We start from the raw sequence: 14187 nt of genomic DNA, 5'->3' as shown, positions 1-14187 counted from the left end.
TAACTACCAATAAGCATAATCTACATAAAATATTGAAGACTCTTTGGAGTCTTCAATAAATTTTAAGAGTGAAAATGGGTCCTTTTTTTTTTCTTTTTCTTTTGGCCGCGCCTCATGAAATGTGGGATCTTAGTTCCCTGACCAGGGATTGAACCTGGGCCCTTGGCAGTGAGAGCTCAGAGTCCTAACCACCGGACCGCCAGGGAGTTCCCAGTAAATGGGTCCTAAGTCCAGAAACTTTCAGAACCACTGCTCTAGGGCAATTTATCTGAGTTTGCCTTTATTTACAATTCATTAGCGCCCATGCACTATGAAGATATATGTTAACCTCTAGATTTTAGGCCAGTAGAGATGCAAATCATTTCTATCCACTGGAAAAGATAATCTACATCATTTTGTAGGACACCAGCCAGCTTCGTATCCCACCTAGCAATCTTTGTTTTCTCAAAGTGTTGATAAATACCCAGTTTCTCCAAAAGCTTCTCCAAACTAGCTTTGTCATATCACTGGTTCCTTAAAATGTATAAATGTTTCACATGTGTTCATTATATATTTGTATGAGTGTTATATTTTTAGTTTAAGATTATGCTTTGACAGACACTTAGGACACGTATACACGCTGTGTGTATACTACGCATACAATGTATATACTACACACACATACATACGTATATGTATATTTCACAGGATGGCACGCCAGATTCTCTACTCTGCACCTAGCTCTTTCCATTTAATATTTGTGCGTGCACTCACCTTACATTCTTGTCTTTTTGTATTTATGCACTTCACCTTGCATTTCACCCACGGCTCCGTTATTAACAGGACAGACACCACCCGCAAGCGCTCGCATTTCCTCTTCTAAGGCGCCAGCAAAAGGCTCCCGCTGTCCCGCCTGGGGCTCGGGACACCCAGTTGGGAACACAACCCAAAGACAACAGCGAGGCGCACGTAACACTTGTCCGCGCTACACGTCTTCCGCCCGTTGCCAACATGGCCACTAGGCGCCCTCAGTCCCGCAGCTCCGGGCCTTCTTGCGTTTATGGGCCCACGTCCGCTCCTCAGACCGCTCGGGAAGCCAGGGGGCGTGGGGGCGGGGCCCGCGTCAAGTCGGCTCAAACTCAGCCCAGCCGGGCCCTACCGCGGGGGCGAACGAGCGCGGACCGGAAGTTTCACGGGCTCGCGGGCTGCCGGAGCCGTTACCGCAGCGCACCGGAAGTGGCCCCAGGCCGGCGTCCGGGCCGCGCCCGCAGTGAGTGAGCTTCCCTCAGGCCAGCGACGCCATGGAGCCCGGGGCGGCGGAGCTGTACGATCAGGCCCTGTTGGGCATCCTGCAGCACGTGGGCAACGTTCAGGACTTTCTGCGTGTGCTCTTCGGCTTCCTCTACCGCAAGACGGACTTCTACCGCCTGCTGCGCCACCCGTCGGATCGCATGGGCTTCCCGCCGGGGGCCGCGCAGGCTCTGGTGCTGCAGGTAATGCGCGGCCGGCGGGAAGCTCGGGGTGGGGTGGGGTAGGGGGAGGCCGTGGGAGCCCCGACCCCGACCCCCACGAGCGCGCCCCCGTAGCCGCCGACTCTCCGGGAGCCCAGACCCCTGCGAGCCCGCCGCTCCGTTCGCTGCCGGCCTCGGTTCATCCTCTGGCGCTGCCCCGGACCAGCCTCCTGGGGCCGCGGCTTCAGCAGACAGGCTCTTGGGGTATCAGTTTACTCCTTCCGTGCGAGCGGGGCTGGCCCTCGAGCAGCCTGGTCCGACCGGGTGCACTTGGATATCGGAAGTAGTACATCGACGCTCAGCTCAGAGCCAGGGTCAGCTCCCGCAGCGTGTAACCCTTCGAGGTGCCAGGGCCTGCCGGTCAGAGAATGAAAATAGCGCAGGCTAGACGGGGGAACGGGCGGCAGCACGGACACCTGCACACCCCAGAACTGCGACGACTGGGCGTGGAAGGGAGACTGTGAGATTGATGGGTGTGGTCCCCCTGTTCGAAGTGTGCCTTTTCCAGGTCAAAGACAGTCATAGTAGTACTTAATAAGTTTACATTTGAACATATATCTGTACATCCCGGATTAAGTTTACTGTATGTTTGAGGTGCTAGTAATACTTATTCACTGACGTTGACGGGGTACTTGGAATGTAATAACCAAGAGTTTATGTACTGAATGTGTACTCTCAGCTGCCAGAAGCATTGGAGATACACTGGTAATGCAGATGGTTAAATAATGGTCTCTCTCCTTGGGATACTTATGCTCTAGTTAAGGAGGTAAAATACAGTAACAGAGAACTATGCAAGGCCAATTATGTGACAGAGCCCATTGGGAGGAAAGGAATAGAAATGATGGTTTGGGAATGGAGAAAAGTTTTATAGAGGAGGTGGGACTTTTTTTTTTAAACATCTTTATTGGAGTATAATTGCTTTACGATGTTGTGTTAGTTTCTGCTGTATAACAAAGTGAATCAGCTATATGTATACATATATCCCCATATCCCCTCCCTCCTGCGTCTCCCTCCCACCCTCCCTGTCCCACCCCTCTAGGTGGTCACAAAGCACCGAGCTGATCTCCCCGTGCGATGCAGCTGCTTCCCACTAGCTATCTATTTTACATTTGGTAGTGTATATACATCAGTGCTACTCGAAGAGGTGGGACTTTGATGGGATTGAAAGAAGGTACTCAGTCAAGCATTGAGCCTGTTTCTAGGAACCTGAGAAGGTAGAAACGCTGGTGATAACCTCCCACGGTTCTGTAGCGTTTTACAGTTTATGAAGTGATTTCAAATGTTCATCTTCTGAAGACTTGCTACAAGCTGCACGTTGGTCAGGTATTTTCCTCAGTGCCTGCATGAAGAAACAGAAGTTAAAAATGTTTAACTACCAAAGATAATATGGTCAGATGAGGAGTGAGGGTGGTATTCAGTTTCAAAACTTAAGGCTGTTCCTCATCCTTGTAGTTGTTAAGTGCCATCTGAGTGATCAGAGAGCTGTGTGTCAGAGATGGTTTTTAGGAGGCCCTTATGTCAAATTAATGCTTTCATGGAAGACTGTGACATAGATACGGTTGAATTTTATGTGGCAGATGAGAGTGCCAGTTCAGCAAGGTTAGGTGATTTGACAAAACTCATCATAGAGCTGGAACTCAAAACTTCATTTTTCGGATTCCAGATCTTTCTGTTCTGTTATTTAGCCAGTCCATTGTAGGGTGGGAACACTTTTGTCTAGGGTGATCTTTTGCAGAAAAGATATAAAGGAGAAAGGAACATTTACTGAGCACCTAGTATGTACCAGTTGTTATGTATTTTACATTCTAGGATGTTATTTATTTCTAACACAACCTGAAAGGTTGGTCTTTTCCCTTGTTTTACAGGTGACCTGACAGAGGTAATTCATGTAAGACACCTACTATGTTTCAGGCACCCTTAAGGTTAAGACTTGGTGAACAGTTTAATAAAGTGAAGGTGGGGAGCAGGGCAGAGAGAGGGTTGGGATGGGCCAGAGGTGAGCCAGGGTTTCAAACCTGGGCACTGTAATAATGATAATGCATTCACTGAACTGTCACCTGAGTTTAGGGGAAGAAGCTTAGTTGAATTCGAGATTTCAGGCAGAAGTCCCTTCCCACAGGCTGTTCAATTGTGGGGCTGGATTTTAGGAATCTGAGTGGTTTGAAGGAGAGGAACTGAAGGTGGAGGATAGCCCTTTGGGGAAGAATCCCAGAGAAGTGATGGGAGAAGGAAGAGGCTGTGTGAGTGGGAGGGGGATGGAGGGAAGTGGGCAGGGCAGTAATTTTCAGGGAAACCAAGGGGGACAGTTTCCAGCAGATGGTTAGGAGGGGTGTAGTGTTTTTTTAAAGTGGTTCTGAATCATCGGTATTGCCCAAGGAACTTTAAAAGAGCAGATATTCCCTGGGTATTTTGGTTGCGTAGATCAGGGTAAGTCCTGGGGAGCTGTTCTTTTATCCACAGAGGCATTTGGCAGTGGGGTGCTTGGGGGTCTCTTCAGAACTCAGGCAAAGAGGGTTTGGATGGGAGTATTGGGGTACTCTGTTCTGGAACCCAAAAGTTCTCCCTTGATATTTTGGGGTATGGGCTGTTGGTGAGGTTTAAGCCTTCTCACACTTTTCCTCCTAATTCTTAGGGCTTGCACAGTCTGAATGTACAGCTTGCCAGACCCTCAGCAGGAAAGATGCATGTAGAAATTGTATTCCACTCCATGATTTATTAGTATGTTTTAAGAAAACAATAATTTTGAATGACATTTCATTCGTATTAGTGGATCCTCTGTGTTTATTCTGGAGTCCAGTTTGGCAAGCTTAGAGGTCCCGCATGAGAGTCAGGAAAGCTGGCTCTCTCTGTTCTGAGCTTGCTGGGAAGTCTTGGGAGAATCACTCTCCTCTCTGTCAGCTGAGAAGGTTGATTGGAGGTCAGGGACATCTCTTCCAGCTCCGCAGTCCAGGATTCTGAAATGAGTGCTGAGGTCAGTGGCGACGTGAGAGGTGAAGCCAGGGGGCAGGCGGGGTGCTGAGTAAGCAGGGGCGGTGGGCGCCGCATTGTAGTGAGGAACGTGAGGCCCAGGGTCCGAGGGAGCCCCCCGGCGTTTGGAGAGAGCCCTTGCTGTTGCTTCTTTTCTGGAGTTAAGAAGAAGATGTGGGGTGTCAGGAGGGTGAATGGCTCTGAGGGTAACGGGTCTGGTGTCCGGTGTCATTGACATGAGTACGAGAGGAGTGAGTCAGGGGCTCAGGTTCTCTGAAGAAGTAGAGAGAGATACTGTTTCCAGTTTTCAGCCTTAGGGTTTTACTTATCTTGCTCTGCCTACATCTCCTTTCAGTGTTTGGTGTGTTTCCTGTATAATTTTTTACTTTCTTCTTTGACTGGCAGGACCTTGGGCAGGTTACCCTCTCCGAGCTTAGTTTTCCATTATCTTTGAAACGTCAGTGCTGTCTTCCTCACGGCATTTTCACGAGGGTTTTGAGAGAATGTCTGTAAAAACATTGGCATAGTTAGTGACTTCTTTGGTTCTGTCTTCCTGCCCAGTGCACGCAACAGTTATTTAGCACCTGTCTGCACACTTTAAAACATTTTTATTTTATTACGACTGTTTTTTAGAGTAGTTTTAGGTTCAGAGCGAAATGGAGGGGAAGGTACAGAGATTTCTCATGTCCCCCCTGGCCCCCTCCCCAGCGTCCCCTCTACCAACAGCTTCCACCAGAGTGGTGCATTTCTTACAGTTGATGGACTTACATAGACATATCATAGTCACCTAAACCCACAGTTTACTTCAGGGTTCACTCTTACTGTTCATTTTACGGGGTTTGGACAACTGTGTGATGGCATGTAATCCTCCTTATGGTGCCCCACGAAGTATCTTCGCTGCCCTAAAGAACTCCCGTGCGCTCCACCGGCTGCCTCCAGCCTCCCTCCCTGCAACCTCTGGCAACCACTGGTCTTTCTATTGTCTTTAAAAGTTTGCCTTTTCCACAATGTCATATAGTTGGAATCATACACTGTGTAGCCTTTTCAGATTGGTTTCTTTTACTAATATGCATTTAAGGTTCTTCCACGTTTTTTCATGGCTTAATAGCTCATTTCTTTCATCACAGAATAATATTCCATTGTCTGGATGTACCACAATTTGTTTATCCATTCACCTGCTGAAGGATATCGTGGTTGCTTCCAAGTTTTGGCAATTATGAATAAAGTTGCTATACACAATCCGTGTACAGGTTTTTGGGTGGACATATTTTCAACTCCTTTGGGTAAATGCCACGGAGCGAGGTTGCTGGGTTGAATGTAAGGGTCTTCTCCCACCCACTTTTCAAGGTGGATCTCCCAACTTTCCTGTCTCCGGGAGGAGATACCGTAAGATATATCTCTTGATGACCCTGCCTCTTGGAGCTGTGACATTTCCTCCTGTCATTCCTTCTGGAAGGTGTGCCTTTCATTCAAGGTCTGATGCAGAGCGCCTTCTTCCAAGAAACTACCTTAGCTCTCTTTCACCGGAAATGCTCATTTGCACCCTCATTCTGATGGCATCACACGTATTCGTCACAGCCTCTTCCTGCCAGAGTTGTCACGTCTGGGTCTGTCCTGGCTATAATTCAGGGTTATGTGTGCCCTTGAATGGTGCATACAAAATGCCATTTTCTTGTACACTTTTTGGATGGAGAGTCCCAGCACTTTTGTGGGTGTGACTGTGGCCCAGAAAAGATTAGTGACTGATCCACACACCAGAAAATGGAGTTCTTCGAGGTTGGGAGCTGTCATTTCGATTTTTGGTGCCCCTTGCACATTGTAGGCACGTCACGGATGTTTGTTGGATTCCCAGGCTAAGACCCGCACCTTCCCTCAGCCCGTGCAGTGTGGGAAGATAGCAGCAGTCCAGTGAGCCGGCTTGTATTTTGTGGATTGAAATTCAACTAATTCCCATCTTCTCTTCTTTCATCTGAGTTGTTGGTGCCTTTACAGCTCTCAGTACCAGGACAGCGTGTTCTTTGCATTTCGAACAAGGCTCTCTGGGGCTATAAAAGTAATGACAGGTGAGACCATTTAGTTATGCATCATTTAGACTTGAAAGTTGGCCTCATAGGCGTGTAAATATTTTGAGCCTTGGCTTGTAAAGGTTTCACTTTCATTGATTTTGGAACTCCCCTTTAAAGATTGTTTTCCTAGCGGCATTTGGTGAAGTTGAAGTGCATTTCCATTTTGCCTATGGGAACATTTTTTTTAGTCTACTGCTTCTTCATTCTTTATTTACCAGATTTTGCTGTATTTCTGCAGAACGTGTGGTACAGTACTGGGCGGATGAACTCATTGCAGGTTTGCTGTTTGATTTTAGGTGTTCAAAACCTTTGACCGCATGGCCCGTCAGGATGATGAAAAGAGGAGGAAGGAGCTGGAGGAGAAAATCAGGTGGAAGGAAGGGGAGGAGGCCACGGCCGAGCAGGAGCCGGTCCCAGCCCCGGTTCAGGAGGTGGAGGTTGACTCCACCACAGCCTCGGGCGGCCCTCAGGAGCCTCCCGGCCTGCAGGGCGCCGTGCAGGAGGTGGCCCACCGCTCCAGGGAGGCAGAGCCGCCGGGAACGGACGCTGGCGCTGCTGAAGCCCCGAGGAGGCCGCCAGCCCTTCCCAAGTAAGAAGTTCTACTTGGAGGCTTCTTTCTTTTCTTTTCTTTTTTTCATCACGGTTTATGACAAGATATTGAATATAGCTCCCTGTGCTATACAGTAGGGCCTTGTTGGTTATCGATTTTACACATAGCAGTGTGTATCTGGAAATCCCAGACTCCTAACTTATCCCCACCTCCCTTTCCGCTTTGGTAACCATAAGTTTGTTTTCTGTGTCTGTGGGTCTGTTTCTGTTTTGTATATAGGTTCATTTGTATCTTCTTTTTTTTTTTTAAGATTCCATGTGTAAGTGTTATCATATGATACTTGTTTTTCTCTGGCTTACTTCACTTAGTATGATAATCTCTAGGTCCATCCATGTTGCTGCAAATGGCATTATTTTGTTCTTTTTTATGGCCGAGTAGTATTCCATTGTTTGTGTGTGTGTGTGTGTGTGTGTGTGTGTGTGTGTGTGTGTGTGTGTGTGTGTGTATCATATCTTCATCCATTCATCTGTTGATGGACACTTAGGTTGCTTCCATGTCTTGCCTATTGTAAATAGTGCTGCAATGAACACTGGGGTGCATATATATTTTCAGATTAGAGTTTTCTCTGGGTATATGCCCAGGAGTGGTATTGCTGGGTCATATGGTAACTCTGTTTTTAGTTGTTTAAGGAACCTCCATACTGTTCTCCAGAGTGGCTGCACCAATTTACATTCCCACCAACAGTGCAAGAGGGTTCCCTTTTCTCCACACCTTCTCCAGCATTTGTTATTTGTAGAGTTTTTTAATGATGGCCATCCTGACCTGTGTGAAGTGATACCTCACTGTAGTTTTCATTTGCATTTCTCTAACCATTAGCGATTTGAGCATCTTTTCACATGCCTATTGGCCATCTGTATGTCTTCTTTGGAGAAATGTCTATTTAGGTCTTCTGCCCATTTTTCATTTGGGTTATTTGTTTTTTTTATTATTGAGTTGTGTGAGTTATTTTTATATTTTGGGAATTAAGCCCTTGTTGGTTGCATTGTTCGCAAATATTTTCTCCCATTCCTTAGGTTGTCTTTTCGTTTTGTTTATGGTTTCCTTTGCTCTGAAAAAGCTTATAAGTTTGATTACGTCCTATTTGTTTATTTTGCTTTTGTTTCTTTTGCCTTGGGAGACTGACCTAAGGAAACATCACTAGTTTTATGTCAGAGGTGGCTTCTTTCTTGCTTGACATCTGGTGGTTGGGTTTGTCCCTAAGTGGGTCTTACTTGGTAACACACTGACTCTATTTCAGCATTTAGTTAGCTCTTCATGTTTGCAAACTGCCTTACGGTGTGTAGGATGGGAGGTCAACTGGTTTCAGTATTCTTCCTTTTTCTCTCTATAGGGTAAGGTAATAATCTGCCCACAGTCAAACAGCCAGTTAAGAGCTAGACCAGAGTTAGAGCACTGGGCTCATGCAGTTCTGCTTTCCCGTGAGTCCTGCCTGTCTGTGTGTCTTGACTCTGTTTTTTCCCTGCAGGAGCAACTGCTGGGACATGGGCCCACAGTCCTCTGGGTCTAACGTACACCCAAAGAGGTTGGAATGGGGGACTGCAGACCCAGAGTCCCCTCAGAGTCTGCCACTTGGTAAATGTATTACCTTGGGCAAGCTGTGTCACCTTTCTGTGTCTCAGTTTTCTCCTTTGCACAGCGGAGGTGATAATAACAGCACCTCCCTCAGAGGCTGTTGTGAATATTGAATGAGCCAAGGGTCATGCAGCTCATGAGTGGTAGGGCTTAGATCAAGTCCTGTGCTGTACTTGTCCTCCCTTTTCAGGAGTTCTGCTTCCTGGTGCTTCCCTGCCCCTGTTTGGGTGAGAAGAGCTGACACCTCCTTGTGTATGAGCTGCGGCAGTGTCTGAAAGACAGCATGCTGCTCCTGGCCTGCTCTGTTTTTAGGCAAATCTGCTCTCTTCCCTCTTTCATAGGACTGTTCCCGGCCCTCTCTTGGGTTGCCTCTCCCCCCTGGCCCTTCTCTGACTAAACTTCCCTTCTGTTCTTCCCTCTCCTTGCACTCTCCCTCTAACCTGTTTTGGGGACTCTTTGAATGTAGTTCCTAGTTAATGAAGCAAAGTGAACAACTTGGAGTGGCATAAAATGTGGAGTAGGGGGAAAATAAATTTTGTGGAGATGGGTTGGTGCAAGACTGCAGAGTCTCAATAGGTTGGGGCAAGACTGCAGAGTCTCAATAGGTTGGGGCAAGACTGCAGAGTCGCAGAGTCCAAGTTCGACTGCATGGAGGGTCGGTGCCCCTAACCCCCTGTTGTTCAAGGGGGGTTAACTGTACATGCAGAGAAAAAGCCCAGAAGGAAATACATTATGAATAGTGGTGGGATTGTGAGTGTTTTTCATTGCCATCGTTGCCCCTCACTGTATTTTCTAATTTTTCTACAACGAATTATACACTTTGCTTTACTAATTTTTTTGCATTCTTTTTATAATTTCTAAAAACTCTATTAACAGAGGGGATTTGTTTTTAATTCCTGAGTAATAGATTAGAATAGCTGCCTCGTTGTCTTGTAGAGTCCCTATTTTTTATCCTTGGACCAGTGAGTTGTATTCCAGGTTAGTCCCAGCGTTGGTTTTGCTAGTCCTGCCGTGGTGTGAGCATAGGCTGGAGGCTTGGGTGTGTCCCAGGGGACCTTCGTGTGGTGCTGCAGCCACAACGCTTCCATGGGCTGAGCCTTCTCAGCCTTCAGGTGGTCACTGGTGTTCTGTGAACAGAACAAGAAATTGTGGTCCACACCTCTCTGGTTCCATCTGAAAGGCTGTGCTGTGGCAGGTCTGAAATGGAACATGAAAGCCATCCTTGTCCTTGTTGTAGCTTTTGTGGCCCCCCAAGTCCCTCCAGTCAGTGCCCAGAATTGCTTACCCTATAAACTGTAGATCTGGGGGTTCTGTTAATTAAATAACTTAAAATAGTTATTCTTTAGGTGACCACACAGAAGCACTGCCTTTGTGGGGCACCCTGTCCAAAAACCAGTTACATACCTAGAATCTGGGTCTGACGCTGCTGACTTCTGATTACTCCTGCTTGCTACCCATTTGCTGGTGCTTCTGCCCAGTATTAGGTAGTGGTGATGGCAACTTCTCTCAGTCTACAGGCAAATCACACTTTGGAGTCAACCCCCTGTCCCCAGCCTAGGCCCTGCCAACCATGGGTTAAAGTTTTTGAAGTGTACATTTTCATTTATACATAAAATAAAGTACAGATTTTTACACATAAAGCCACACGCCGCCACCCTAGTGCTCAAAGTGCCCAGTTTTATTCCTTAGAGATGAGATAATTTGGGTACACAAAAATTTCCTTGTCCATACAAGATAGCTTTGAGAGGTGCACATACTCTGCAAAGGAGCTTCACAGTTTATGAGTTGTCCGTAGTGAAGATATTGTAAAAAGTGCTGCTTAGAGCCCCAGTGTTTATATTGTACTTGACCCAGTGATATGTGCTCAAAGGACTTCTAGGGAGCTGGGAAACTTTCAGAAATGCTGATGACATTACTAGTGCTGTGGAAGGAGAGAGGGATGCAAAACCAACAGCATCAACGTCCTAATCACTAAGTCGGGCACCTCTCAGAGCTGTTGGTGGGGTTTGCCTCTTGGGTTCCATCTGTGTCTGGTCCCGCTTCGGTGGCCATAGGTCCTGCATTTTCCCTCTCGATCTGCAGGTGTCGCTGTAGGCAAAACAGTGATAACTGCATTTGCTTGTGCTGGGAGGCTGACAAAAATGTACAAAAGGCTGTGCCACCTCTGGCTTTTGCCCTTATAAATCACAAACAGCATTCTTTAAAAAGAAGAAAAAGGAAAGAAAGTAACACTGAGAGTAAATTACAGTTGGCCCTTGAACAACACAACCTTGAACTGCACAGATCCACCTATACATGGATTTTTTTCAGTAGTAAACGCTACAGTACCACAGAATCTGTGGTTGGTTGAATCGTGGATGTGGAACTGTGGATACAGAGGAGCCGCTCCTGCGTGTCAGTGTTGAATGGTGGTACATGCCCTGAGTCCTTCCCGAGCTACCCCTCTGTCCTGCACGGGGAAGCAGACAGCAGGGCCTCGTGAGAAGGGGGTGTCATGGAACTACTTGATGTGTTGCCCCATCTGGTGAAATCCTGGTAGAACAAGGGTGTGTTAGAAAGCTGCTCAGTGCTTTCTTTTATTTTGGGTGGCATGGCCTTTGTGTCCAGCTGTTACAGGGACCCATCTTGGGAAAGAGACGTTGTAGTTTGGAAGAGAAGTTTCAGATTTCTCATAGTATCCTCAGCAGACGCTTCGTCTTCGTCACGCCGGGCTCATTTGCCCCAAGCACAGCACTGTTCGCGCTCTTCAGTGCCCTTGTCCACGCAGCAAGGCCTTCCAGCGCCTCTGTCCCTCTGCTCCCCGCCACAGGTACCCGCGTCTCCTCTGAGCCTGGGTTTCATCTCACATCTGTTTATGGCTAGTTCTTACATCTTTCATTTTTGGGGCAGAGACTTACTCAGCCCCTCTCAGCCCCCAGCTGTGTGTCAGGTGAGCATCCGATGCGTGCTGAGTTCATTCCTTAGTGCCTCTCCTTTGGTTCTACTCACCCATGTCTCGTGACGTCTGTGGCTTAGATGTCCCTTAGGCGGGCTGTCACAAGAGCAGAAGGGTGCTGCTCTCTGCTGGGGCATCCTTTCTGTGTGCAGTCATGCTGCCTGAGAGCTGGCTTCCTGGATTTGTCTCTAAATGGGGTCCTTCCTTTGTTGGTCCCTGCTTTTTCAGGTGCCCATTGCAGGAGGCCCTTTGATAGAGTCACGTGGACATACCGGAATGCTACCCCAAATACCCACCCTGTCGGCTTATGGTGAAGATTGACTGAGGTCAGTGTGTAAGACCTGGTGAGCAGGATTCCTGGCGCATAGTGAGCCCTCAAGTAGGTACGAGCTGTTCTCAGTATTGCTTTTCTTAACTTAAACAAGAACAAACTGTTTTTCTTCCTCATTATGCTCAGTGTAGACTATTTGGAAAATAAAGATAAGTGTGTAAAGAAGAGAAAACATCCTACCACTCTCTATTAACTTTCTGGGATATTTCTACAGTTTCTTCTATGCATATAAACGTGTGCGTGGGTGTGTTTGAACACACACACACACACACACATACACACACAACAAAGTATGCTTATAAAATTGTCTTACACTGTGGCTTCTGTTTCGCTGAACATTGTATGCTGAGCATTTCCTGCATCCCTTTTGCTGATTTTGAATTCATGTTGTACACTGTTGAGTGTTGTGTGCCCAAGAGGTTCTTTTGCTCAGATGAGGTTGTTGGCTGTAATCATGCACTCAAGAGAATAGTAAACAGAAAGCCAGCAGTCTAGGGATGTCTGCCGGCTTTCCCCTACTGGGGCTCTGCTGGGCCTGCCTGCCTCAGGGTCTGTTTTCAGTCTCATCTGGTATAGAAGCTGTTCTTTCACCCAATTCACCCTGAAACTGCCCCTTCTCTAAGGAACCTCAGGTGTAAGTGGCCTCAGGGATTTGATTTAAATCACAGATGAGGAAGACCTGATATAGGTTGTTTGTTAGAAGTATGTTTTTTCCTCTATAAGCCTTGTGTTTTTGTTTTCATTTTGCAATTCATTTCTAGCTTATAGGCTTTATTTTTAGAAGAGGTTGGCCTGTATATCTTACAGCGATGACTTATGTTGAGTTGGTTGGATACTGAAGCCGGATGGTAAAAATGACCTGGCGTCCTAGCCTGTGGGAGTGAGCATGTTTGTGGGCCAGAGGAGGAGGCCAGTGAGACTCCCCCAGGGTACTCTTCCCCCTGGGAAATGTGTACTTCCAGATGCCAGAGCCCAATCTGCTTCCTTTTAACAGATGGAGAAATGGAGATGAACAGTGGTGAAGTGCTTTGCTTGAAATCATAGTTAGAAGGGAGGGCCAGAGTCATGGGGAATTGAAGCAGTTCCCAGTGTGCTTAGAGGCCCAGACATGGGTATGTTCGCTTTGCTATTGTTAAGAAAAAGGAACTATTACCAGAACTATCTAAGAGATACTTTTCAAAACTAACACAACAAGTTTCTAATTGAATATTTTTCTATGTCATTAAAGAAGAATAACTTTTTATGCTAGCTTTTTTTTTTTTTCCTATTGAAGACAAAGGTATATGCACCTTGTGGAAAATGTATTAGGTTGAATTTAAATACAAAGGTGAGTAGACAGAAGAATGCAGTGAATCCGCGTGTACTCACTGCCAACCCTGTGAAGTACACCCGGCCACTTCTCCCCTTCCTGTGTTATTCAGAAGCCAAATTCTACCTCATCATTTCATCTGTAAATGTTTTCAACCAGTGTTTAAACTTCCAGTTTTCTCATAATGTCATAATTTTTTTAAAAAAGTTTAAATCTATAATAAGGCTCCAACCACATATCACTTTGTAGCTGACTCTCTGTTTCTCTTGCTTTTATACTCTCAAAATTTATTTGTTAAGAAAAAAATCAGGTTGTTGGTATGTTGAGTTTCCCACTCTCTGATTGTTACGTGGTGTAGTAAATTGGCAGTTGGATTTAGGGTCAATACTTTTGAAAGTTATAAGCCTGTGTAATGAAAGTGAATTCTCCCTGAAGGCAGCCATTGTCTGTACTTCTGTAAAAGTTTTCTGTTTTATAAACTTTTTGTTTTTCATATTCGTTTATGTATATCTTCTCTGTTGTATACAATATGCTGTGCGTGGACTTCTAGTTACATCCCCCTGAGCAGCTGGCAAGCAGCTAACAAGGAGACAGTCTCCCTGTTGCCAGGTGCCATTTTTCCCGGTGTGCGTTGTCTCTGTCCTCACAGCTATGGGGCTTTAAGATGCTGATTCCTGGGCCTGCCCCTGGAGATCAGATTTAACTGGCCCAGGTGCGACCATGTGTCAGGATTTTCAGAAGCTTCCCGGGTGACTCTGCCTGTAACCAAGAGTCAGACTTGACTACAGTCTTTCTCTCGACTCCCTCAGAGTTCTACCCTGTGGATGTAGTGTCATAATTTAGTGAGTCTCCACAGGCAGTGTAATCAGGTTTCCACTCTACTGTGGTCACAAATGATGCTGCAGTG

At 46.6% G+C, this 14187-nt stretch overlaps 1 protein-coding gene across 2 annotated transcripts in view; it reads left to right on the top strand.

The window, feature by feature from the left end:
* The first annotated feature begins 1206 nt into the window (after positions 1–1206).
* Positions 1207–14187, top strand: part of NUDCD3 (NudC domain containing 3) — a 72597-nt gene continuing 59616 nt past the window's right edge. For both annotated transcript variants that reach the window (XM_081243367.1, XM_081243366.1), the window contains exons 1-2: positions 1207–1472; positions 6820–7112. In XM_081243367.1, coding sequence (XP_081099493.1) covers positions 1281–1472; positions 6820–7112 — 485 coding nt within the window. In that variant the 5' untranslated portion in view covers positions 1207–1280. The remainder of the gene's footprint in view (positions 1473–6819; positions 7113–14187) is intronic.

Source organism: Mesoplodon bidens, assembly GCF_964165515.1.
Source record: "Mesoplodon bidens genome assembly, chromosome: 9".
In the NCBI taxonomy this organism is placed as follows: Eukaryota; Metazoa; Chordata; class Mammalia; order Artiodactyla; family Ziphiidae; genus Mesoplodon; species Mesoplodon bidens.
Note: the sequence above shows the minus strand (reverse complement) of the source record. Positions and strands in the feature narration are given on the sequence as shown.